Here is a 27,796-nt window from a genome sequence, read left to right as displayed (position 1 = left end):
TTTGTTATAGTAAATGTTTCTGAAGACTCACTTGACACCATCTAAACACTTGACATGCTTACAAATGATCCTGAGCCATTCTATTTGTAGTTGCTGTAATTAAGTGCAATATTTCAGATTGAGTTATTCATAGCTTCATGAAAATAATTTAATGCTTTTTGCAGGCATTTTCAAATCAAGTCAGACACCGGGTTTTCTTTCAAATAGCCAAATGTTCCAAATTATAGTTAAACTAGAGTTGGCTTCTTGTTTGCAACATGTATCCACCACTTATCCCGGGGTTTGTATTTTTAGTGTAGACAGTGCTTTTGTATGGGGATATGATGTTTTGTCACGGTGCAGTGCGGAGGGCATTCACATATGGTCAGGGCAAGCACTTTTAGAACTTTATTTACATATCTCTCTCTATATATAATACCTTAAACATTCAAAAAGCATTTGTAGCAGCTTATGGTAAAGCACAAGTATACTAATACTTCATTTTGGCAACCGTGGAAGCAAAGAGAGGAGAGTTAGGGGCAGAAAGAAGGGTGAAGTTGTTTATATTTACATCGATATCAGTTTGCTTTTGCATCACTGTATTAAATCTACTGGTTGCATCTTTGTCTGATCCTAGAATGCAGATCCATTTTCCTTAGGGCTCTATCCTACTGGGAAAGATGAAAGAGGAGACAAGCGATGCCTACTGAATGAGAAAGTGATGCATCAGACCTCTGACTTATTAGCGTCATTATTTTGTCTTGTTTTGGGATGCTGTCATCCGGTTGTGACAGTGAAAGCCAGCTTCTTGATTGCTGTGTGTCTATTTGAGACTCTCTTCATTGCTGATGATGGTACCTCTCCTGTTTTCTTTTGATGTATCAAAAGAGGTAAAATTTTGATACTTAGCTTTTTCCTCCTAGGATTTAGAGATGATTTTAAAGAAGAAGGCCCTATAACCAAGTATTCATATGGAAAATGAGGGGTTTTTTCCCCCCAGAGGGAAGCTTTTTTAATTCATCTTGATGAATTCTATAGTAACCAAAATTTATATTATAATCTCTTTTAATTAGCTGTGTTTTATCAGTTGTTTTTGTCTTATGACTCATTAGATCCCTGAGTTTTATTCATTATGTGTCAACTAAACCCCAATATGTATCTTTTGGAATGCCTCATCGAGAAAAGAAAGCATATTAAAGGCAAAAATGATTTGTTGAACACACATTATCATACTCTATACACTAAAATGCCTCTGGGACACTTGAGGATTCATACTTCTTGCTTAATCCTTGATACATGGTTTGGAAGTTATAAACCAAAATAAATAGTTGCTCGGGGATAGAGAAAGGAGCAGAGTCTTTGAATGTTGCTCAAGGGAATTAAGAAATTAGAGACTTAATGGTCCTAGAAACCACAGCTGGTTTTTCCACTCAATTCTGAACTTGATATTAAAAAGCTAAGCTGGAGACTTCTGAAAAGCACAGTAGAAAATTCTTGAGTTTTGAAGTGCTTAAGAGACAGACGTGGTGGCTCACACCTGTAATCCCAGCACTTTGGGAGGCTGAGGCGGGTGAATCACGAGGTCAGGATTTCGAGACCACGGTGAAACCCCGTCTCTACTAAAAATACAAAAAAAAAATTAGCTGGGCATGGTGGCGGGCGCCTGTAGTCCCAGCTACTCGGGAGGCTGAGGCAGGAGAATGGCGTGAACCCGGGAGGCGGAGCTTGCAGTGAGCTGAGATCGTGCCACTGCACTCCAGCCTGGGTGACAGAGCGAGACTCTGTCTCAAAAAAAAAAAAAAGGAGACCTACCCTGTGCCATAGGTGTGTGTGTGTGTGTGTGTGTGTGTGTGTGTAAGTAAGTGGATTGGCTTAAGAGAATCAGCTGTGTGAGTTCAAAGCCCTGAAATGAGTGGCACGTTGACACCGATGACCTATAGCTGCTTTTTAGTTGGCTACACTTGCTATTTGGTCTCAACCAGGTGTGTAGAATCCAGGTGTATAGAACTCATATTTTGTGGGGCTGTAGTGACAAAATTGAAATTTTGAGGGGATTTAAACACATACTTGACCTTTTATTTGCCAAATTCTAAAGGTGTGAATGGTGAAAGGTAAGTAGAAAATATCTGGAAAGTGAGGCTATCACTTGATAATGAAGTAACAAAGACCAATCATACTCTCAATTGAAAGCCATGGAGAGTTAGGTCTTACAATTAGAGGCAAACCAGATGTAGACCAGGTCATCTCAAACCCATGACACAGCCTCTACCCCTTTGAGTTTTTTATTGAATTATGTACTTTTACTCTATTTGCCCAGCAGAGCAAGGAGTCAATCCTCTCATTATCTGGAACTTCTATAAACCAGCATTCAATAAAAAACTAAGTAGATGAAGAGACAGGAGTATTTGATAATAACAAAGGGGAAAGAAACAATAAAAAGCAGAAGCACAGCTGATCCACATATTGGAGTTAGCAGACAAGGACATCTTGATTGTTATGCTTAGGAACATAGAGAAAATAAGAAACAAAAGAGGTAAGAGAGTGGAGAATTACCCTGGAAAGTTGGGTGTGTGTGTGTGTGTGTGTGTGTGTACATGTATGTATATGGATCAAGTAAACTTTGTGGAGCCATGAAAAAAATATGTATCTGACAATAAGAACTCGGTGAATAGGCTTGTAACATATTGGACTCAGTAGATGATAGCAATAATGAACTGGAAGGCTAGTTAATAGAAAATGTCCAAATTGAAGCACAAGTCAGAAAAGAGGATAAAACACATTTGGGATCTGGCCAAAAGATCTGTCTTATATACAATTTGAATTCCAGAAAAAGATGAGAGAGAAAATCACTAACAATATCTAAAAAAAAAATTCTCATGAAGATTTCAGAACATCATTACACAAGCTTTGTTAACTTTTAAGATTATATTCAAAGAAAACCACACGTGTATGCACAGTGGTATAACATCTTAAATTGCTGACTGTGCTAGCCTACAATTCTATACTCAGTGAAAATATCTTTTTAAAATTAAGATGAAATAAAAATAGTTTAGGCAAACAGAAATTGAGAGAATTTATCGCTGGCAGGCACTCACTAAAAGAAGGTACTGCAAGGGAGCTCCCTTTGGCAGAAGGAAAATGATTCTGAAAGAAAATATGGAGGAGAGCATACACTATAGCTTAGTATTGATTATCCGAAACAGTAGAGATAATTTTCTGTGAAAGTTTAAGTTTAGTGAAGTTTAAGTTAAATATATGGAATTGAAATGTAAGACAATAAAAACACAAAAGCTAGGGGGTCTTACGTGGAGTTAAAATATTCTGTTGTTCTGGGATTATTATGAAGTGTAATGTTCTGATTAGGTTATAATCAAGGATACAAGTTATAATCTCCAGTGTAACAACTGAAATAACAGGGAAAGAATGCGTATCTAGCAAGTTAATAAGAGAACTATAAATTAATAAAAATATTTGGTTAATCCAAAATAAAGAAATAAGTATGAAAAATGGATGGGTCAATAGATAATAGATGATAAGATGATATAAACTCACATATAGAAGTAATTAAATTAAATACACAAAGATTAAATAAACGTAGTAAAAGTTTAAGATCCTCAGACTTCACGAGAAACAACTACCACCACCACATGTAGCTTAAAAAAGGCATACTTTAAATATAAGGACATCAAAACGTTGGAAATGAAAGGATGGAAAAAAAAAGCTGGTGTAGATATACTAATTTCAAATAAAGCATTAATGCAAAAAGTACTACTAGAAGTGAAGAGGAGCATTTCATAATGCCAAAGGGACCAGTCCAGTCCACCATAAAGATACCATAATCCTAAGTCTATTTCATCCTTAATAACATAGTTTGAAAATAAATAAAGCCATAAACTAAACAAAGAAAACACAGAACTCAGAAGAGGTATGAACATATTCACAGTTACAGTAGGATACTTTAAGACATCCCTCTTAAATCTTGCTTAATCAAGCAGACAAAATATTGTTAAGTGTATAGAAGATCTGAACAAAGCAATTTGTAAAGTTGTCCTAATTGTGCACCAAACTATCAATAGAATATGTAGCATTTGTCAAAATTGGCCAAATGCTGGGGCATAAATATAACCTTAAAAAATTCCAAAAGCTTGGAGTCATTGAGATTATGTTCTCTACCAATAGTGGAATTCAGTTAGAAATAAGTGAAAGAAAAGGACAACTAGAAAAGCCTCAGCTTCCTCCAAATTAAGTAACTTACTCTAAATAACCGTGGATTACAGAAGAAACTCAAAAATTAGAAAAGACACTGAACTGAATGTTAATGGAGATGCAATATATCAAAAGTTTCAAGAACCAGCTTAAGCCATACTCAGAGGAAACTTTATAGCTGTAAATATATAAATTTAGGAAATAGGAATAAGAATTAAAAAAATTAATGATCTGAATTTCCATCTCCAGAAAGAAAATCAAACCTAGAGAAAGTAGAAGAAATGAAGTAATCAAGAGCAGAAATTACTGAAGTTGAATCTGTAGAGTAATTTAATAAAGTAAAATTTAGATCTTTGAAGAGATCAATGTAATTGATAAACTTTTAACTAATGGAAAAAATAGGGTAGAAACAAATGACAAATATTTGTTTGTATGATGAAGAGCCCACAGACAATGGTAAGACAAACAAGATGTTATGAATAATTTTACAAATAAGTTTTGAGTAAAGTTGACAATTTCCTGGAAAAATATAAGTCATTCAACGTTGATACAAGAGGAATTAGAAAATCTGAATAGTCATGACCTATTAAAAAATTAAATTTAATGTTGTTAACTCTCATACAGAGAAAACCCCAGGCCTAAATGGCTTTACTGGTGAATTCGCTAAAATATAGACCTTATGCAAACCCTTACGGGGAGTGGAATCAAAGAGAAAACTTTCAAATTCTTTTTATAAGGCCAGCATAATCTTAGTATCAAAGCTATTTAGGACAGTATAAGAAAGGAAAATTATAGACAGCTTTTAAAATAAATGTAGATCACATAATATTCATAAATATTCACAAAGCAGTTGATACAATTCCTCATATTAACAGAAAACAGGAAAAAAAAACCTGACTACCTTGATAATGCAAGAGAAGTATTTATTAAAATTCAATATTTATTCATGATTAAAATTTCATAGCAACCTAGAAATGGAAGGTAATTATCTTACTCTGGTGAAGAGTAGTTGCAAAATGCCTGCAGCAAAAATTATAATTCCTAGTGAAATTTTGACAGCTTTCCTCTTGATATTAGAACTATCTAGGGAAAAATTTAGTGATACATATGTCAGAACTTTACACAGAAAATCATAAAATATTATTCAGGAAAATTAAAGGCCCATAAACTGAAGCATATAGCATGTTAGTGGATTGTAAGGCCCAGAAGAGCCAGAGCAATCTTGAAGAGAACAAAACTGGAAGACTTAATTATCAAATGTTGAGATGTGTTATTAGTGCTGTAGTTTTTATAACATTATATAGGTATAAAAATACACAAATAGACCAATGGAATAAAATAAGAGTCTAGAAACAGACATGCTGGTTATTTGATTCAGGACAAAGGTGACTTTGCAATTTTGAGAGGACAAGGTAGTTTTCTCAATAGAGGATGTTGATTCATTTGGGTACTATGAAAAATAATTATATTAACTCTTACCACACAAGCATCAATTACAGCTGAGTTGCAGATCTAATTGTGAAAGGAAAAAATAATGCTCTTGGGAGAAAGCATAGGTGAATATGTTCATGTGATCTTGTGCACTAATAAAACACTAACATTAAAAAAGGGCTGATAACATTGTGCTTCATTACATTTAAGAAAATTTATTCATCAAAAGGGCGCCAATAAGAGAGTAAATAGATAACCTACAGATTTGGAGAAACTCAAGGAAACTGATATCTGGAAATATAAAGTACTTATACAATCAAAAAGAAAAGACCAATATCCAATAGAAATATGGGTAAAAGTCTTGAAGAGGTACAGGTACAGTCTTGTACAGTCTTGAAAAGTATTGGCAAGAATGTGGAGCAATTCAACTCTCATAGACTATTGTTGGTAATATAAATTTGTACAACCATTTTGGAAAATTGTTTGGCAGTATCTACCTGAACCCTATAACCTAGCAATTCCAATCCTGTATGTGTATGTATGAAGAAATATACAAAAAAAAAAAAATACGAAAGTGTTCATAGGAACATTACTTCTAGTAGCCCCACACTGTAAACTGCTGAAGTACTCATCAACTAGAGAATGGATCAATAATAAGTAAATATAATATTGTTGAGCGATGAGAATAAATGAACTAAAAATGTAATGGAATATTGTGTATTCATCTCATAAACACAAAGAAGTCAGACTCAAGTAAGTACATACTGAATGATTTCTTTTATATAAAGGTAAAAAATAGACAAAACTAATTGATGGTGTTAGAAGTCAGGCTAGTGATTATCATGAGAGTGGTTAATAATTGGAAGAGGGTGTAAGGGCTATGAGTTACTGATAACAGTTTCTTGTTGTGAGTGCTGATTATTCAGGTTAAATTTTTGAAAATTGAGCAGAACACTCATTTGGTGCACCTTTTTTGTATGTATGTTAAACTTGAATGAAATTTTTAAAAAAGAAATAAAAAGAAGTACTATCTTGTGTTTAATTCGTTTCCTTTACTTCACATTGTAGTGAGCCCTTTTATGGACTCAGGGAGAGCCTTGGTGTCCTTAGCTAGGAAGAGTTTCCTTTTATCATGTAGCTCTGTCCACACCCTTCGTTCAGTTTCTCCCTGCAACTCAGCTCAGCTGTCATGCTGATGTGAAACAGGAGCTCATAAGTAGGGCTGTTCTCTCCCAAGCCTTCCCAGGAGTAAGAACAGTGGTTAAGGTTATGGGCTTTAATGGACTTTCCTGCTGACATGCAGACCACATTCAAAATGAGTTAAAAAGTGAGCTGCACTGTTAACAAAGCAGTGGCCAGGCCGAATAGCTTTTGAGGTGCTGTCAAGCTTGAAAGGAAGATTTTTCTTAAATAAGGAGAAATTCAGAGAAGCTGCCTTCAATGCCTTCAAAAATAAGAACTTGATTTTGGCACAAAAGGCTTTGAAAGAAACTCAGATTCTCAAGCATCATTGTCATTCAACCTAGAATCAACTACATAACAACACTGCAAAAAAAGAACTGAAGCACATTCATTTATAAGGTCTAGGTGATTTTCACATATCTATAGAGAAGAAAAAACTGACACTTATAATTCTGACATGTTTAAACTCTACCTGAAGATTAAATTATGCTAATTATTAAAATGTATAAGAATTTGCCTTTATACCATACAGTCTTTTTAATTTATCTTTTTCTGGTGTGTCCTGCCTCCCAGATTAAATTCCGAAGCATATCCTGCTGGCTTTGCCTACATAATATGTCCCAAATCTGACCACTGCTTGATCCTGCTCCGGACTACTAGCATTTCTCTCCTGGGTTTTGGCCATAGCCACCTAACAACTGTCTTGTGCTTCTGACCTTTCCTTGCCATAGGCAGAGTTGATACTTTTAATCTGAGTCATATCATATTCCTTCTAGTCTCAAAAGGCCTCAGTGATTTCCCATTGAGAGAGAAGTCAAATTCCTTACCATGGCCTACAAGAATTTACCTGATTTCATCGCTTTCCACCTCCCACCACCCATCCACCGTTTAGAAAATGTTCTTTCTCCAGAACGCCCCTTCATTCACTCTGTTATTCTGTCGGGAGAACCTGCCCCCAATATTTCAACATAGATTCTTTCTATTTTCCATAAGTGTCGGCCGGCTGAGAAATAAAGAGAAAGAGTACAAAGAAAGGAATTTTACAGCTGGGCCACCAGGGGTGACATCACATATCAGTAGGACTGTGATGCCCACCTGAGCCTCAAATCAGCAAGTTTTTTATCTATTAAGGGTTTCAAAAGGGAAGGGGGTATAAAACAGGGAGTAGGTACAAAGATCACATGCTTCAAAAGGCAAAAAGCAGAACTACTAATAAGGGTCTAACAAAGAGCACATGCTTCTGAGGGAACAGGACAAAGGGAAAAAGCAGAACCACTGATAAGGGTCCAACAAAGATCACAAGGGAAAGGGCAAAAGCAGAACTACTGATAAGGGTCTATGTTCAGCGGTGCATGTATTGTTTTGATAAACATCTTAAACAACAGAAAACAGGGTTCAAGAGCAGAGAACCGGTCTGACCACAAATTTACCAGGGCAGAGTTTTTCCCCACCCTAATAAGCCTGAGGGTACTGCAGGAGACGAGGGCGTATCTCAGTCCTTATCTCAGCTGCATAAGACAGACACTCCCAGAGTGGCCGTTTATAGACCTACCCCCAGGAATGCATTCCTTTCCCATGATATTAATATTCCTTGCTAGGAAAAGAATTTAGCGATATCTCTCCTACTTGTATGTCCATTATAGGCTCTCTGCAAGAAGAAAAGTGTGGCTCTTTTTGCCTGACCCCACAGGCGGTCAGACCTTATGGTTGTCTTCCCTTGTTCCCTACAAATCGCTGTTATTCTGTTCCTTTTCTGGTGACCTGATTTCATATTGTTCAAACACACGTTTTACAATCAATTTATAAAGTTAACACAATTGTCACAGTGGTCCTGAGGTGACATATATCCTCAGTTTACGAAGATAACAGGATTAAGCGATTAAAGACAGGCTAAGAAATTATAAAAGTATTATTTGGGAACTGATAAATGTCCATGAAATCTTCACAATTTATATTCCTGTGCTGCAGCTCCAGCTGGCCCCTACATGCGGGGTCCCTGACTTCCTGCAACATCATTCTGTTAGGCACTACTCAAATACCATTAAGGCCTTCCTTGACCAGCTTATTTGATACTGAATCCTACCAAGACTTCCTTTCACCTTTTCCTTCTTTCCTTTTGTCCGTAGCGATTAGCATGAGCTAAAATGTTATGTACTCTTGTTATTTACATTGTTGATCTTTCTTCCAAGTTCTATGACAGCAGAAATTTTTGTCTTTTGGTTTAAAAATTCCCAGTACCTGCAACAATGACTGTAATAGGATTGGTGCTCAATAAATACTTGCTGAAAAGTAATAAATATTAGCAAGAGAAAGTTTAACAATGCTATGAAAGATGTTGTAATATTAAAATGTTTTCAATTTGGTGCTTTTTCTTATTCTTGGTGCTCATAAAAAAGTTTAAAAAGTAACTTTAGAATAGTATTCTGTGAATAAATACATTAGTTTATTCTAAATTGAAATATTTATTTAAAAGTTTTAAGTTTTGCTTTGACCTTGCATTTGATTTTTCTTAATGGTTGTCTATGTTTCATAATGGCATATAGAAATTATTTATTTGAATCTTATTAGAATAGGAACAATTTATCTACTTTGAAAGGCAAAGTGAAATTGACTGACTGTACAGTAAACTTCAGTTATGCTTAATTTCTAAGAAATGAGTTTTATGGATAATTACATTTTCTGAATAGATGGGAGTTACTATTTGTATAGCAGCTTTTAAAACTGGGTCTGTCCTGCTGAATTTCGTAGCCTCACGGCCACTGTGCACTGCTTTAGATGAGGGTTCTTCTCTGTTCAGATACACCCTGTTACAAGATACTGTCTCCCAGTCTTCCCTCCCCATCACTCTCTGCCCAAAGCGATCTCCTACCTTTTTGAAGTTCTTGGGAAGTGTTTTTTTTTTTTTAATTTTAACAAAATTAGGAAATGATAGAGAAAAGATCTTCATTTCTGTTCCCTCCGTTTTTCTCTCCAGCTCTTTTTCCTGCTTTCCCTTTCTTTTCTCTTTTAAACATAGGTTATGTAGTAGAAGATGAAGACATACTCATAGAAATGAATAGTTCTTTAGGTACATATTGGGCATCTCTAGTCTCAAGATATTTTAGGGGTAGGCTATCATAGGAGCAGGACAAGGCCTTAGGGGAAAGGAGCTAGAAGTAATTCAGCTGTGGCATGAGGGAGTGACTGTAGCTGGGAGGGAGGGCTCTGTGTCCTTAGATTTAGCATTCTTTCCTCCCATCCTTTCACCCCAGTTATTTCCATTCTTGCTATAGAAGACTTCATTGGAGGAACTGGATAATAGCAAGACAGGCACTAAGGCTGGCAGAGTTAGTGGGAATGGAGAGGATCAGGGAGCAGAGGTCTTCAGCAAAAAAGGAAAGGGAAATTGTAGAACTGGAATGGGGAAGGAGTCAAACCTTAGTAATTGGATGAAGGACCAAGTCTGTTTACTCTTTGCGTTTGCACCTGGGTGTTAATCACTAAGTATTTGTGAATGGTGCAAAAGATGTTCTGAAGACCCATAGATTAAATTAGAAATTTAATTCTAATTTGTTAGACTGAATAGCTTTAAACTGGTTTTATGGAGAAGTTGAAGAATTTGTCTGTAGAAAATCTCTAATATTTAAGTATTGCCAGTTAAAATATACATTTTAAAAATTGGTTACTTGAACTTAAGTGAATAATTCCGTGACTGAATACTAGCTATTTTGCTTGAGGCTATGTCTGTTTGAGGGGAGCAGAGGGGGACAGAGAGTGAGCTAATGAAATCAAGAACATCCTCAAACAGTTGAGGGGTTGGGATGGAAAGGGAGCTAGTAACTACCTATAACCACTAGAGGCCTCTCTTAGGCCAAGTTTCATGGTTAATACCACTAGGTTTCCACAGCGGGGCCTGGCTCTGCCATTGTAAATTAAACATATGTTATAATTCTGAATAAATAATATGACAGTAGTTTTATTCTAGGGCATTATTACAATGTAACCTAAATGGTTTAGCTTATATATCAGAATAACTGATGATCTCGTGAATTGAAAACAACAAATTAGAAATATTTTCTCTCTTCTTTTTCTCCAAACCTTTAGTTAAAAATGTAATTAAAGACTATTGCTAGGTAAAATTATATGTCTTCCTGACAGTACAAGGATATATGGGTTTAAGATTATTCTTGTTACATGTTGTGTTTAATTGTTGAGAGTAGTTTATATTTCTGATGGTAGACTCTAGTAAAGTCGTTTCAAGTCATATGTTAAAAACTGTGTGTATTTCTTTCATGCTTATAAGAAGCCTCTAATATAAAAAAAAACTAAGAAATGATTCAAAAATCTGTGAGACTAAAATGCTTTTCCTTCGGCGTAGGGAAAAATGGTCTCATTTTTAGTTTGGAATTATTTTGGATATGGTTTGACCTTGCAGAGAAAGCAGGTAGGGCGGTGTCCTCCTCTCTGATGAGAATAATTTGTTTTTCTGTTCCAAAACAGGATGGCTGACAATTTGAAAGTTGGTCCCTCTTGCCAAGTCATTCTTCCTGTAGGATTTTCTTTGTCATGATCACAAGTAGTTAGTTGTTGTACTAATTGGAACAAGTTCTAGGCTGTTGGATGCTGTATTGGGATGTGGCTACTACATTGATTGTCCTGCCTGACAGCCCTTGGCCACTTCCTTTAAGTCGCGTGAGGGCAGGGAGTTTTGTGTATTATGTTCATTGCTATATCCATGAGAGTCTTGAAGAGTTTAGAGTATAGTAGATGCTCAGTAAATATTTGTTGAACCATCTAAAAAATAACATGTGGCATTTGGTTTTTCAGTGAAAGAAATTAAAGAAGGAACTGGTAAATCCTCTAGGAAGAAAATACACTGAGATTGTCAGTCATGCCATGGGGTCTATTTTTATTATGATTTACATTTTAGGCACATTTTAAGGAAGATTAAAATAATAACTATGGGTTCTGACCTAATGTTATATTATATATATATATTATATATATATAATTTTTTTTTTTTTTTTGAGACGGAGTCTCGCTCTGTGGCCAGTCTGGAGTGCAGTGGCACGATCTCGACTCACTGCAATCTCTGCCTCCTGGGTTCAAGCGATTCTCCTGCCTCAGCCTCCTGAGTAGCTGGAACTACAGGCATGCACCACCATGCCCAGCTAATTTTTTGTATTTTAGTACAGACAGGGTTTCACCATGTTGGCCAGGATGGTGTCGATCTCCTGACCTTGTGATCCGCCTACCTCGGCCTCCCAAAGTGCTGGGATTACAGGCGTGAGCCACCACACCCGGCCAATATATCTTACATAATAGGATTTAGTTCCTGGTAAATGGTAAATTAAAAAAGTTAAAACTACATATGTTATGCATGTTTCCTTTTGTATTCAAACAGTTCTTCTAATTAGACATCAGTGTCATTATTTTATAGGGAAGAAAACTGAGGTTTGGGGAAGGTGGAGCAGCTTACAGCCAGTGGGGGACAGCACTGGCTTCAACCCAGGTTGCTGGATAATAAAAATTGTCACTTGAGAGTTTTGCCGATCAAATGCTTCTAAATGTCAGCTTATAACATATTTTATCACATGTCAGGAATTTTCTTTCACATTTGCCCACCTTTATAATATAAAGATATGTGTTTTACAGGTGGGCAAATGTGACCTGTATAGACCTTGTAAATCACACTACCATATTTTCTTTCATTTAGCATTTTTTTTCCTTCCACATGGAACTGGGGAAAGCAAGATTAAATTATATAATTATATTGTTCCATTTCATATCCCACCTGATGTGTTTTTGGTGTCCTCTTATACACTTAAATTATTTGAGTTTGACTCAAGTTTTCATTTTGTTTAAACTGTTTGCTTTCCCTGTTACGAATAGCAGTGAAAAGAAAGAAATCCATTACCTCATTTCATAATGAAAAAAGATTATAGGTACATTATGTTCTTAATTTAACATTTTAGGTGTAATATAAGAAATCTAAATGTGTTGACTTTCTGTTCTTTTCTTTGATGGCATTTAACTCTCTCCCATTAAACTGATACTTTGTTTACGAAACTGTATTTATTCTGTAATCGTTAAGAATTTCTTATCTTTTCTATTATAACACCCTGGCTTTGCAGTGCTGAGCTGTGATAATTTAACTTAAAAATTTATTGAAACTGTGATGTACAAAGGTTTAACAAAAGGATATTACTTTTCTAGTTTATTCCAAAACTGGGGCCAGCTATGGTGGCTCACTCCTGTAATCCCAGCACTGAGCCTGAGGCGGGTGGATCACCTGAGGTCAGGAGTTCGAGACCAGCCTGACCAACATGGTGAACCCCTACCTCTACTAAAAATACAAAAATTACTGGGCATGGTGGCTGGTGCCTATAATCCCAGCTACACGGGAGGCTGAGGCAGGAGAAACGCTAGAAGCCAGGAGGCAGAGGTTGCAGTGAGCCGAGATTGTGCTATTGTACTCCAGCCTGGGCAGCAAGAGTGAAACTCCATCTCAAAAAAAAAGAAAAAAAAAAAAAAAAAAGAAAGAAAAAGAAAAAAAGAAAACAAAACTGGGGCTACTCTTACCAGTCATGAATAGTCAATCTTTCCAAACACATATACTTTCTGTGCTTTTATTTTTTTTCTTCTAGAAACTTGGTTTGTTTCTTTACATGTTTGTATTTTCTTTTATGTGTTTAATTAAGTTATATAGTTTCTTACATAACTATTTCACATCTCAAGTTTATTTTTTAATATTCTATATTTGGTGTTGTGATCGTATCATTACAGTTTTTTCTGTATTTCCCTTTCCTTTTTCCTTTTTGAATGTGGCAGAAGAGATTTAAAAATTCAAGCAATCCATTAACATAGCACTGAAACACACAGTACAATGGAGCTTATAATGCAAAGTATCATCTTCCCTCCCTAAACACAACCACTTTTAACCATTTCTGTATTTTATTCTTCTGAAGGCTACTTCCATATCTCTAGCAATACATTGCACAGATATTTCTGCTGTAATGGAGTATATACATTTCTGCAGAGTAAATTGGATTCTGTATGCATGCTCACTAAAAATAACAGGGTTTATGGAAAAAAAAAGTGCGTGTAGCAAACCACTTAAAACAGCTTGGTAACTAGAGCGAAGAAGGGTTTTTAACCAGAGTCAGGAAGGATTGAGCCTGTTGAGTTATGGAGTTCAGGGCAAATGCATCAAAGTTGGGGAGAAAGATGTAATAAACACTTCTAAATCAGAGCAGATGGGCCAGCCTGAGCCAAGAGACGTAGTGCATGGTACTATATTTCTCTGAGGCTTGAGTCAGCGCTGTGGCTCTGCTTTGCGTTTTGCTTTGTTCCTAAGTGGCATAAAACAATGTGCTGGGGCAGATTGTACATATGCCAACTTGACTAGGTTGGTTGCTGCCACTTCTCACTGGAAACACATTTCATGCTTGTGCCAGGAAAATGGACTTTTCCTTGCTCAGTCCATTCCCTCATGTGTTTCACTGCTGAGTTAGGTTTTGTCGGTGGAGCCTGGGTCACATCTTTATCTTGGCTATAATGGAGGCTGGACAACATAGTTTTTTTATACTCTACCTTGGGAAAGTGGAATTCATAATTAGGAGAACTATCAAAATGTGGAGAATATGTTAAAAACTTTTAGATTTTTCAGGAATCAGAAGCCCACCACACACACATGCACTCATGCACACACATGCATATAGGTGTATACACACACATACGTCTGTAACTTTTGATTTATAAATTTTAACATAATTTATTCACCACTATGACACCTAACAGTTCAGTGGGCTTGCATTCCCTGCTGTCTTCATCTCATATTTCCTCAGTTTTGAGTTACGATGTTACCAGTATTTTATGTTTTCTACTGATTACCTCTTTACTGTAATTTATTTCAATTTCTATATCTTACTCCATTAACTTTTCTTAGAATCTTTTGACCTCTCGCTATGTATGAAGATGATGTTAATGCCCTCTACTCCTATATCCGCTACTCTTTCCTCCCTTCCAATTCCCATTTTCTGTCAGCTGATTATTTTTACATTGCCAAGACTGAGAACATTGCATTCTGTTTTATAACCGAAATGAAATAATTAAACCCTTGATTTTAAAAGTTGAAAAGCAGTACACACTGTTAATATTATTATGATAATGAATATTTTTCACCACTGTTGGGGGTAAGATTTTATTTTATTTTTTCACTTGAGGTCCACTACTTCGTCTTTGGGACCCTAAAAAGAGATTCTCTTGGCATCTAGATCAAATGGTTTGCCTTTTTAAATAGTGCCTTAACTGTTCAATGTCTTGCCACATTCTGAATGTCATATTTGGGCCATGGCATTCTTTTAGATCCTTTTGGATTTTTTAGTTTTAATTACCTTTCATTTTCTCTTTGAAAAATCAAGACAGGCCTTTGAAATATCTTGAAGATCACTCATATTCTTTTTTGAAATTTACTCTTTTTTTTTTTTTTTGAGACAGGGTCTCGCTCTTGTCACCCAGGCTGGAGTGCATGGTGTGATCTCAGCTCACTGCAACCTCTGCCTCCTGGGTTCAAGCTATTCTCCTGCCTCAGACTCCCAAGTAGATGGGATTACAGGCATGCACCACCATGCCCCACTAATTTTGTATTTTTAGTAGAGACGGAGTTTCACCATGTTGGTCAGTCTGGTCTCAAACTCCTGACTTCGGGTGATCCACACACCTCGCCCTCCCAAAGTGCTGAGATTACAGGCATGAGCCACCGCACCCAGGCTACTCTTAGTTCTCTAATTTCCTTTTCCAGTCTTGACTACCCTTCTCTACACCTGCTGCCCAACAATCGCCAGGGATTTCTCCACTTCACTCTTAAAGGCACCATTTCCTGGGTCCTGTGATTTGCTCTTTCATGGTTGTCTTTCTCATTTTGTTGGAGTACATTCATAATTAACTTTTTAAAGCAAAGGGCATATTGAGTGCACGAGGTTTTCTGACGCTTGTGTTAGGTAAAATGTATTTATTTGGACTCACATTTGCTTGATATTTGACTGCGTATAGTATTCTAGGTTCACAGTAACTTTTACTTAGGACTTTGAAGATAATGCTTCATTATATACTAGTGTCACATTGGGGTAGAAAATTTTGATGCCACCCTGATTCTTGTTCTATTATACATGATCTCTCTGTGTGTTTGTTTTTCTGGAAGCTTTTGTGATTTTTTGGTACATTTTATACTGGAATATTACAGGTGTGAATCTAAATGTGAGTCTGTTTGACTCATCTTGTTTTGCCTCTCATGACTTTCCTCTGGGAATGGCCTACATGTTTAAGGATAATTATATTCTTTCTTTTTTGTATATTTTCTTTTCAAAAAGCTCTTAGCAGTTGTATGATAGACCTGCTAGGTTGATTCTGTTTCTCATTTTTTCTCTCGTAGTTTTTGTCCTGTTGTGTTTTTACAGTGTTTTGCATATTTCCTTTATTGTATCATTTAATTTTTTTTGAATATTTCAATCTCATCAATCAAAATGTCCCCCTTGTACTCAGTTATTTTTGTATCATGCTATTTGTTTTTTTTTTTTTTGTCATGTATTTTCGTTCAATTGTTATGGGTATATACATTTTTTTCAAGTTATATTCTATAGATTATCTCTGTTTCTTTAGTAGTGTTTTTTTTTTTTGTCATAGTTCTTTTCTTCATTTTTGATTGTTGATTATTCTGGATACCTGACTGGTGCAGCTTTCCTTTATGTCTCTTTCTTCTCTAGGCTTTTCCACTGTGGAAAATTTGCATAGATCTGTGCACATGGATGAGACATTGCTTTAGGGTAAATGAATGAGAAGTTCATCCTTAGGCAGAAGGGGTTGCCACTAGGTTAGCAAATGGGATACTCTTGATTCTTGGACATCAGTGCTCATAGGATAAGCCTGTCTTTGTAGGCAATTTGAATGATTTTTATGAGAGACTAGCTTTTTTTCTTTTCTTTTTCTTTTTTTTTTTGAGGTGGAGTTTTGCTCTTGTCACTCAGGCTGGAGTGCAGTGGCACAATCTCCACTCACTGCAACCTCCACCTCCTGGGTTCAAGCAATTCTGCCGCCTCAGCCTCCCAAGTAGCTGGGATTACAGGTGCCCACCACCATGCCTGGCTAATTTTTGTATTTTTAGTAGATACAGGGTTTCACCATGTTGGTCAGGATGGTCTCGAACTCCTCACCTTGTGATCCGCCCACCTTGGCCTCCCAAAGTGCTGGGATTACAGGTGTGAGCCACCACACCCGGCTGTTTGCCTGATTGTCTGTGGCATCATCCTTTTTATTTGGGTTTTATTTGGGGGAAGTGGAGCAATTGATACAACTGTGTTATTTAATTCTGTTGTTTTTATTCTCAATTCTGATACTCACCTCTCTACCTGCGCATGAGCTCATCTTCCCTCTGGGAGATTAGCTGTTTCTTCCACTGTACCTCCATTTATCTCAGCATTAGCTTCCTCTACTCTTTGTTTATATTTTCATCACACACCCACAAAAGACTTGTTTCAGTCTCTTTTGTGTAATAATCACTACCCCTTCCTGACTTTGTTGTTTTTGCTGTTACAGGTTTTTCCTTTTGTATTCATGTCCTGTCTTGAGAGAAAAGGGACATGAAAGCGTATACTCAGTCTGTCATCTTGAACTGGAAAGTTTTCTCTATTACATTTTCTTATTTTTTAGTAGGCAGCATAATGTGTGTATCTTAGTCTGTGTACTGTCATTTCACCAAAATCTTATGTATTCTAATAGTTTCTTTATTGGTTTTCTGAGATTTTCTAGGTGGGTAATCATATTCTGTAAGTAAAACCTATTTTCATCTCTTCTTTTCTAATCTATATTCTTATTTTTTCTCATTTGTCTAGAACGACTGAATGATGAATGAAAAAAATGATAGCAGACATTTAATGTGATATTTATAAGGTCCAATTTGAACTTATTGAATTATTAAGTAGAAAATTGAAAGTATCAACTTCATTATATAGATTTCTGGCTTACTGAGAAATGTATCAGAAATTTTCTGCATTATTAGTGTTTTTGAGTAAAAGAATTTGGCACTTATAGCCAAATACTGAGTATCTTATATGTTTCTTTTTCCAATAGCCACAATTCAGAATTGGGCTTCCTAAAACAGTGTATCCTTCCAATGGCGTTTCCTAATTTTATTATTTTTTTTAAAAAGTTTTATTTTATTTTAGATTCAGGGGGTACACATGCATGTTTGTTACCTGGGTACATTGTGTACTGTTGGGGATTGGACTTTTAGTGTGTGTACCCATTACTCAAATACTGAACATTGTACCCAGTGGGTTTTCAACCCTTTCCCCACCCTCAGGTTCCCTCCTTTCGGAGTCTCCAGTGTCTATTATTTCCATCTTCGTGTCTGTGTGTACCTATTGTTTAGCTCCTACTTATAAGTCAGAACATCCAGTATTTGATTTTCTGTTACTGAGTTAGTTCACTTAAAGTTTACCTAAGTTTATATGACAAAGCTGGCAAATCATTATTGGGCAACATGATTAATGTTATTGCAATAAGTCAATTAAAAACAAGTCATTTAATTGGCAGCTATGAATCTTCAACTCTGAAGCCAATAAAGACCCAGTGAAACAACGATTACTAGAAAGATAACTGCATTTGAAAAATATGCCTCTCCTGATTGACAGCTAAACAAAGACTCATTGCAAAAACAGACTCATTGCTTTTTCCTCTGTCCCTTCTTTCCCTGGATGGGTCTAAGATCTGATAAGTCTTTCAACACTGAGTTTGCAGGTTTTTTCCTTCATGGAGCTGTTCCTGATCTTTTTTTCCCGTTGTCTTTTAAGTCTGCCTTGGAGTTGTTGTCTTAGTGTTCCCATGGCATTTTCCATCCATCTGTTTCAGAGTAGAGATCCCTTATTGTTGTAGTTTTTAATATCCTTATCTATTTCTCTCCAAGAGATTGGGTTTCTTGGAATCTGTTTTTTAGGATGTGGTTAAGAATCTTGAAGTAGGTAGAAGAAGACTTCTAAGCAGCTTGAGGTGCTACCATAAACCCATGTATAAAAGCACATACATTTAGTCTATAAGAGTGGCTACTAGGCCCTTAATCATATCCCATCAACTGTTACTTTACATAGAATTCTAACAAACTTTTTACTTAGTTTCGTAGCCCACATTAGATTGGAAGCAACACATTACAAGATGGGGAAAAGTTACGTTGATGAAGGTAGGGATGTTGGCAAGATCTAAAGATGATATATTGATAGCCTGAAAATCAGGTAACTGATGGGAAAAGAAAAATCTGTTAAAAGTACAAAAGAATATAGTTTTAAAAATCACAGCCATTCGTATTCATTTAATATAGAAACAAGGTAAATATCTACCTTGATAACATAGTATTATAATTGATGTTCCAAATTATATCTATCATTGTGAAGAGATTAATTTCTGTTTTTTTTTTTTGAGACGGAGTCTCGCTCTGTCGCTCAGGCTGGAGTGCAGTGGCGCGATCTCGGCTCACTGCAAGCTCCACCTCCCGGGTTCATGCCATTCTCCTGCCTCAGCCTCCTGAGTAGCTGGGACTACAGGCGCCCGCCACCACGCCCGGCTAATTTTTTTGTATTTTTAGTAGAGACGGGGTTTCACTGTGTTAGCCAGGATGGTCTCGATTTCCTGACCTCGTGATCCGCCCGCCTCGGCCTCCCAAAGTGCTGGGATTACAGGCGTGAGCCACCGTGCCCGGCCTAATTTCTGTTCTATATGCTGTGTTTGAAATACAATATTATTGCTTAAGGTATGAGTGGGGTGAACTCTCAAATGTGTTGAATAACTCAGCCCCCTCCAGTGCTAGATAAATGAGTTCTTGTTGGTTTCTTTCTGAAAGCTGCAGGGTACTGGTGCTTTGCTTCTAGTCATTAATTTTCCTTTGATTACATTCACATTACTAATAATGTCATTAAGTCATCTTCTGTTAGGGCATTTTTCTATAAATTTCTAATTTCTTATGTCAGTTTTGGAAAATAATAAAATGACCCCTTTCTCTTGGCTCTTACTATTTTTTCTTTAATTATTTTAATCATGGAACTACTTATGAATTTTAATGGTAGAAGCCGTAGTATACCGTTAATTCTGATACTATTTTGCATTAACTCTTTGTGATATTTTCTAGACATTGCTTTAACTGGATTGATGGGCAGGAAAAATGGAGGCGATTAATCCTCCATTTCGGTAGATTGAGATTTTACGGTGTGACAGATATGATATGTAGTAACAGTACTGCGAGTCCCTGTGCTGGGGCTTGGAACTATTAATCTTGGTGTGAATCATTTGAGACATGTTTCGTATGTCTCTCCGTGTGGTTAAACTCTTCCAGGGGAGCTTGGGCTGGTGATGCCAAAGGGTGGAGGGGGGTTGACTAATCTGTTAAATAGCCTTTTATCTGTGAGTCTAGTTTCTCATTAGTATTTCTGACCAGAAGAATAGATGGTTGGAAATGTGGACTTTTGTTTTTAATTAGTCCCTCTAGGGATGAGAGGCTTATTTTGAAGAATGGAATTTTAAGGAAGCCTGACAACCTCAGTTTCCATGTGATTGAAAATGTTTGGCAGCTGAAAAGTGTTTCACAATTATGAGTTAGAGCCAGATTTTCCAGTGGCTAAGCTGTTCTTTGGGAGTTAGATACAGGGTAACTCATATTTCCACTTTCAGGTCTCAGTGGCTCCGTTTAGGGTACTGTTCATGGGACTCTAATGCTCCTTCCTTCCCAATGGCCCAGAAGGCTCCCATGAGGTTTATTCTTCTATCATGTATAATTATCTGATGAAATAACCATATTTCATCTCATATTTATGCATTTTAATCAGGTTAGTTGATGTTTACCACAGACATATGTCTACAAGCATTTCATTATCTATAAAAGAGAGATTCTTTTCTTTCCTTTTTTTTTTTTTTTTTAAAACAAGATCTCACTGTGTTGCACAGGGCGCAGTATAATGGCACAATCTCAGCTCACTGCAACCTCTGCCTCCCAGGCTCAAGTGATCCCCTCACTTCAGCCTTCTGAGTAGCTGGGACTATAGGTGCACACCACCACCCCCAGCTAATTTTGTATTTTTCTTTTGTAGAGATGGGCTTTCGCCATGTTGCCTAGGCTGGTCTTGAACTCCTGAACTCAAACAATCTGCCCACCTCAGCCTCCCAAGTTAAGTGCTGGGATTACAGGAGTGGGCCACTGTGCCTGACCCCAAAAAAGATATTTTCTTCCTCTTTTATACCACCATAAAATTATAATGCTACTGTATTGCCACAGTTTTACAACTGAGAGTCAGTTTTGCCCAAGATCCTGTAGGAAAATAGTGAAGTAGCCAAAAGTGCACAGACTTTGGAAGCCACCCAGTTCATCTCCCTGTGCACTTCAAGATGACACCCTGACAGATGGTTGCTGAGCCCCCACTGGATTTTTCCCATAAAGTGAGGCAACCAGTTCTTTTGTTGTGCAGTTCTAGTTGTTACAGTTTTCCATTTGCCTTTCTCTAACTTCGACCTATTGATTCTTATTCTTCCCTCTTGTATGTAACTTGCCTTTGAATATTCAAAGGCAGCCTCCTCATAGTCCTCTTATATCTAGGTTAAGTATTCCATCCATTCCTTTCAGGTGTTATTTAAATCTCCTGGTTTGCAGATTCACCACTATTCTGACTACCATTTTTTGGACATAGTCTGTATCTCTGATGGCCTTTAACTTAAAATGACATCGAAATGGTCCTTTAGATATGGCTTGAGTAGCTGAATGCCTAGTAGAGCTGTTTTCCTAGAAGGAGATATATTCTTGCTATGCTTCTGTTTTGGAATACCTGAAAAGATAGTTTCTTGGCATTGGATATGTTAAGCGGATGCACATATGTTGGGGATGTTGTAGACAAAAAGTGAATAAAAAGTATGTTGCGAGGGTGGTGTCCTTACAAGAATAAATTTAAATGGCTGTTAATTTTTAACAGCACTATTATGAAATATCAACTATAAAATATAGGGCATATTACAGTATATAATGTTGGTAATAATGTCTGAGTGAATATTCTTTTCTTAGAAGGTCACTTAGGTGCTTTTGTTTTTTGAACAATTCCTGAATAAACTTGTTAGAGTACTTTGTATCTGTGAAAGATTGCATCCTTTGTCAAAAACTTTCAATTTCACAAAAATTCCATCAACATTTTCCCTTCACAGCAACATGATAGTGCTTTAATTTTCTCCACGTTTGGCCACATTGTTTACTTATTTTTTTTCCCCACTTTTCTTCATTCTGCTGCTTCCTTTGAGGCAGTGTTTACTTGTTCTATATAGAGTTGACATTTGGTGCAATACAACTAGATTGTTAGAAACTTTTTAGAAACCCTTACTCAGTATTGTTATTAACATTGTTTTGTCCATTACCAACCATTCACCCGTTTCCTTTCCTAGGATAATGTTAACTGTGCTTTATTAGATGCTCTCAGATATTTACCAATGAAATTTTTGTAAACGGAATATTGTTTACTCTTAATCTTAAAATCAAGTTTTTGGAATATCTGTTGACCTTACTGTAAATTTAAGGCTGTATAACTGATAGATTTTGCCAAATTATGGCAGTGAGAGTTTTGATGTTATCTATTTTATGTCAAGTAATTCTTCAGTGACTATGTTAACATTTCACTGCATTGCGTAGAGTCTTATTTTGTTTTTCCATGAAGTAATTTTTAAAACTACAGGGCTATTGAAAGATATTTAGTCCAATAATACGTTCCATATAGGGGCATTCAACGAGAAGATTCTTGTGTTACAAGGAAAGGATGTTAAAAAACCAGAATCTCTCAAGTAAATTGTGGTCTGTAACAATTCCATCCCTGGGGAAGGGTGGCACATTGAAACTTGCATGACTATTAATCTTGAGAGACAGCATGCATGGTCTTGTTGGACTGTGAAGCCTCTAGCCATCTTATCAAGCCAGAGCTACAAAAGTCGGATAACTTTGCATCCCTTTTTGGCCCACTGGTGAAAATGAAGATGGTAAGAGTGGATGGACAATAGATTAGGTTCTTTGACAAGTAAGTGTTGAGTGACAGTCATGAATATTTCCCATTTCTTGATTTTTCCAATTGTGTCCCTAAAGTCACTCACCAGAAATATACAGTAAGAAGCTGAATTTTCTTGGATTACTTAACTTGTTTTAGCGAATGGGTGAGAAAGGTTTCCAGCTGTAGCTGTCAGGTTTTTTTCTGCAGCAGGCGCCTGCCTTCAGCGTTTTTGAGGATAACACGATACACTCTTTTCTTCTTTTGCTACCATTAAGCATATTATGCTGCGTTTTGTAGGCAGGCCCCCAGACTATAAGGCGGACTCCGTAGTCTGGTTACTGCACTGAGCTCTGAGGCATGGAGAGGGATCTCTGGCCCTGGCTTTTCCACTGGTTGCTGGATGATCTTGGGCAAGTGAGTCAACCTCTTCTTTGTCTTCTTTCCACTTTGTAAAATTGAGACTTTCTTTTTTTTCTCTAGTCTTAAAAAAAAGTTTGCAACCATTAAATATAAAGGGTAAACAAGAATTTCTTGAGTGAGTTAACACCTCTCTGGATACTTTAGTTAATACAGATAGGATTACTTCTTGGATTACTAAAGTAAATTAAACAAAATACTCTACATGCATTTAACATGTATTACAGATTGTCTATATTAAATAAAAGATGTAAGTCGTGTCTAATTTGTAGAAGTTGTTTCAGTCTCTTTTGGAGGAAAGCAGTGTAGTTATTTATGTTGTCCCTGTAAGTTGTATTACAGCATTAGAGAACTTCTGGGGACACTGAAGAACTGTTTAGTCACTTAAACCCTTAAACTCCCTTTAGGGAGTCCAGTTGATTCATGTGGACCCTCCAAATTATCTCGTTTCCCAAATTTTAAAATTGCATTGGGATTATTTCCTCTTTTTAGGGCATTTTTACTTTTCAATTTAATTTTGCTATGTTTTAAAAAAACTAGTGGATGAATTATGCTCACTCTGAAATGTATTTGGGTTCCAGTTTACATAAATTTAATTCCAGTTTTGAGTCCCAGAAGTATGCTATGTCTTTAAAATTCAGTTAGCTCATTAACACTCCAGTTCTCATATTTGAGTGCCCTATAAATCTGTATACTTGAGTTACCTGAGCTGCAATCTGAAGTTAATAATACAATCTGTTCTTAGGTATGTGACCATAAAACTCCTTAAAGAGAGTCCTGTGTTTATGAATCTGAAAGTGTTGAGCTTGAGGTAACAGTGGGGCTAACGTCTGATGTGAGGGTTTAAAAATTATAATAATCTACTAATGGTAGAGATGTTTTCTAATAAGAGTAATTCTGTGACTCATTTTAGTTCCCTTGCCTTTTATTCCTGTGAGCCATAGAAATAACCCACTGTAGGGGGTTAGAAATATTCTTTCTTATGATTGTGGGATGAGAGAGTGGTTGCTTTTTCCAACCACCGTATGTGGTGATTAGGCTTTTCGGAATGACATTGGGGTACACACTGAGCAAACAGCAACAGTCTTCCAAATAACTTATAATAAATAAAGTATGTAAGACGTTTCCCCCAGCCAGATGTAATCTTCAATAGTAGAGGAATAAATTTAAAGTGACTTCCCACAGGAAAATTTGGGAAATGCCTGGATGGACCAAGAAGGCAGTCATGCCATTAGAAATAAGCAAACTCCTTTCCTCCTTTCAGGTGAGAATATATGATGGTTCATTTAAATTTTGTTTTTGTGATTTCTGGGATTTCTTAGAAAATGCATGTATAAAACCAAAAACTCCAGTGAACTAAAAGTCTATTTGAACTGTTTGAACCTTGCTTTGCATTTTTGCTTCCAATATTCAAAAACATTTAAGCAGATGGTACTCAGAGAAGCGTGGGGACATCTCCCTGAGTGTGTAGTAACAGATCTAATTTTTGTAAATTGAATTGTACTTTACATCTAATAGAGAGAGCACCAGTTCCTGGGGATTCTTGACAGGTGGCAATCTAAATCACCTTTAGTTTCTGAGCTTCCTTTCAGGTGCCTAAAACAGCAGCTTCAGAATTTCTATGAGGATGAATGTGGGTGTTGAAGTGGGAGATAGCTAGAGAACTTGTCTTGAAATGGCATTTTTTTTTTTTTTTCACAGACAGTGCTTTGAGGTGAGTTTTATGTTTATTTAGGTGGGCTTGGGGTGGGGGGTTTTGTGATAGCCAACCTTTGGTGCTTCTACTGCTCTCAAACCATACCTGAGCCACATGTGCAGGCATTTGTGTAGAGACTTGAGGTGTATTGACCCAACTTGTCGCCAGCCTGGGCTCTCAGAAGGTTTCAGAAGTTTGTTCTTCTCTTTGCTCGATGGGAGTTAAAAAGTATAGCAGTGGAGAGATCTAGTGTGAGGGCCTGGACTTCCAATCTTCCAGGGAGAGCTGGGCTTGGGAGACTAAGAACTCCTCAGGTATGCCTGAACATGCCCAGCAGTCTATAGCAAGGACTGAAACACAACGGAAGACATCCTGCCAAACTAGCATCTCCTGAGGGCATTCTTGTTAAAACTGTGTATTCCTTCCATTGTTTTTTTCATTTAACAGATACTCAGTGAGCACCTTCTAGGACCATGTGTTCTAGAAATGGAGGACAAAGTAAACAGAGTAGAAAATATTTTGCCCTCTTGGAGCTTAGATACTATTGCAGGAGGCAATCAGTAAACAGATATGCTAATACATACTTAAGTCAGATCCCAATAAATTTTATGAAGAAAAATGAAGCAGCTTACAGAAATAGCAGAGTGAAGGGAAGGGCTATGATAGATGGTTAGATGATAGTTGTCACTGACCACTGCTCTCAGATGGTGCCTTTTGAGCAGACACTTGGTATCTGAGAAGAAGAGTTGGCAGCATGATAGCATGTGCAAAAGGCCTGAGGCAGGAATATGTTTGTCCTATTGGAGGAACAGCACTAAGCTTGGTGTGGTTGTAGTAGAGTAAGCAAAGATTGTAAGAGATGAAGTCATGAAAGTAACCAGTAGAACAAAATAGGGATGTCCGTTCTTATCATTAGTAATCAACGTTATGCTGGAGAGTGTAAATAATTAGACTAGAAAATTAAAGAGTTATTATAAAAAAAAAGAAAAAGTAAAATTATTTGTATTTTAGTGAACATGAGTTTATGCTTTTGTGATCCAGAAGACTTTCACTAAATAATTGAGAATCAATGAAATAATTGAGAAAAGAAGCTTGAAATACAATGACTATTTATAAAATCTATAGGTTTTTCTCATATTATTAGTAAGAAATAGCCAGAAATGGAAAATGACAAAGATATCCTATTTATAATTGAAACTGTAAAATACTTTAGAATAAATTTTACAAGAAAGACAGTGGATGCATAAAGAAAAGAATAAAATCTTAGGAAGGGTGTTAATATCAGACTAAAATATACTGTGTTCTTAGGTATTCTTAAACAGTAGCACATAACACCATTTAATACAACCCCAATTTGAATTCCAAAGGAGTTTTTAGGTTTTTTTTAAACTACCTAAAAATATTTAAAACTATATATAAAAGAATACATGCCCCAAATAGCCAAGAAAAAAACAGTGAAGAAGATTTTCTATTGCCAGAAATTAAAATTTACTGCAATGCCATGTAAACAAGCTATGGCTGGGATTTGACATATGAAACGGGGTTAGCAATTTTTTTTTCTATAAAGGGCCAGATAGTAAATTTTTCAACTTTGTCGGCTATATGGTCTGTCTTAATTATTCAACTCTGCCCTTAAAGCGGTGTTTTAGTCCATTTTGTGTTGCTGTAACAGAATGCCACAGACTGGGTAGTTTATAAAGCATGAGATTTATTTCTTATGGGTCTGGAGGCTAGGATGTCTAAGGTTGACGTGCCTGCATCTGGCAAGGACCTTCTTGCTGTGCCATGATTAAGGACAAGAGAGCATGTGTGAGAGAGAAGGAAGGGGGCCAAATTCCTCCTTTTTCAAGAACCCACTCATGATAAAGTCATTCTGTAGTGACATGAGGGCTCTGTCATGAGAGCTTCATTCGTGAGGGCTTCGTCTAATAGCCTCTCAACAGTCCCACCAAACACTATTGCACCGGGAATTAAGTTTCCAACACATGAACTCCAGAGGACACATTCAAACCATTGCAAGTGCAAAAGCAGTTGTAAATAATAAATAAATCAGTGGATGTGACTGGATCTCTTCGTTGGTAGTGGTTGGCCAATTCATGATGTAGATCTTAAAAGAAAATAGTGCTCAGAAATAGATAATATATGACAAGAGTGCTATTTCAAGTCACTTGGGAAGGATAGTTTACTGAATAAATGGTGCTGACAGTTTATGTAAATTCCACTTAATTATACGTACTTAATGTATGATGCTTTAAATATAAAAACCAAATAGTAAAACAATAGAAAAAAATTTAAGAGAATATTGTTATAACCTAGTGTTGAAGGAAAGTTTTTAAACAAGGCGGAAAATACAGAAGCTATAAAGAAAGGATAGATATTTAGCTACATAAAAAGGAAATTTTATTATGTATTATAAACATTTATAAACAAAAATAAAAATGGTATTCTGTGAAAAATATTTGCAACACATATAACAGAAAAAGGGCTATTATCTTTAACATCCAGTGTGCCTCTAGAAATGACCTAGTAAAAACAGGGCAAAGAACAGTTTCTGAAAAGAAAAGCCAAATGGGCAATGACTGTAGGAAAAGATGCTCAGTATCATAGAAGCTGTAAGCTTTTGTAAAACAGGGGATAGTAATAGTACCCACCTCTTAGTGCTGTTGGAAGGATTAAATCAAATCATACAAATAAAGTATTAAGAAAGTGGTCGGGGCCAGACACGGTGGCTTATGCCTGTAATCCCAACACTTTGGGAGGCTGAAGCAGGCGGATCACGGGGTCAGGAGTTTGAGACCAGCCTGACCAACATGGTGAAACCCCGTCTCTACTAAAGATAGAAAAATTAGCC

General features: G+C 36.6%; 1 protein-coding gene across 12 annotated transcripts in view; it reads left to right on the top strand.

Annotated features, from left to right (window-relative positions):
• The window catches only part of BCKDHB (branched chain keto acid dehydrogenase E1 subunit beta), a 342,628-nt gene that overhangs the window by 102,516 nt on the left and 212,316 nt on the right, over positions 1–27,796 (top strand). Inside the window, exon 9 of one of the 12 annotated variants that reach the window (XM_055274178.2) lies at positions 639–7,832. The exons of the other annotated variants lie outside the window; for them this stretch is intronic. Within the exon in view, the coding sequence (XP_055130153.1) occupies positions 639–689 (51 nt within the window). The 3' untranslated portion in view covers positions 690–7,832. Of the gene's footprint in view, positions 1–638; positions 7,833–27,796 lie in introns of those variants that run through there. 12 annotated transcript variants of the gene reach the window in all.

Source organism: Symphalangus syndactylus, chromosome 4 (assembly GCF_028878055.3).
Source record: "Symphalangus syndactylus isolate Jambi chromosome 4, NHGRI_mSymSyn1-v2.1_pri, whole genome shotgun sequence".
Taxonomy (NCBI): Eukaryota; Metazoa; Chordata; class Mammalia; order Primates; family Hylobatidae; genus Symphalangus; species Symphalangus syndactylus.
This window is presented reverse-complemented; position numbering and strand designations above follow the sequence as displayed.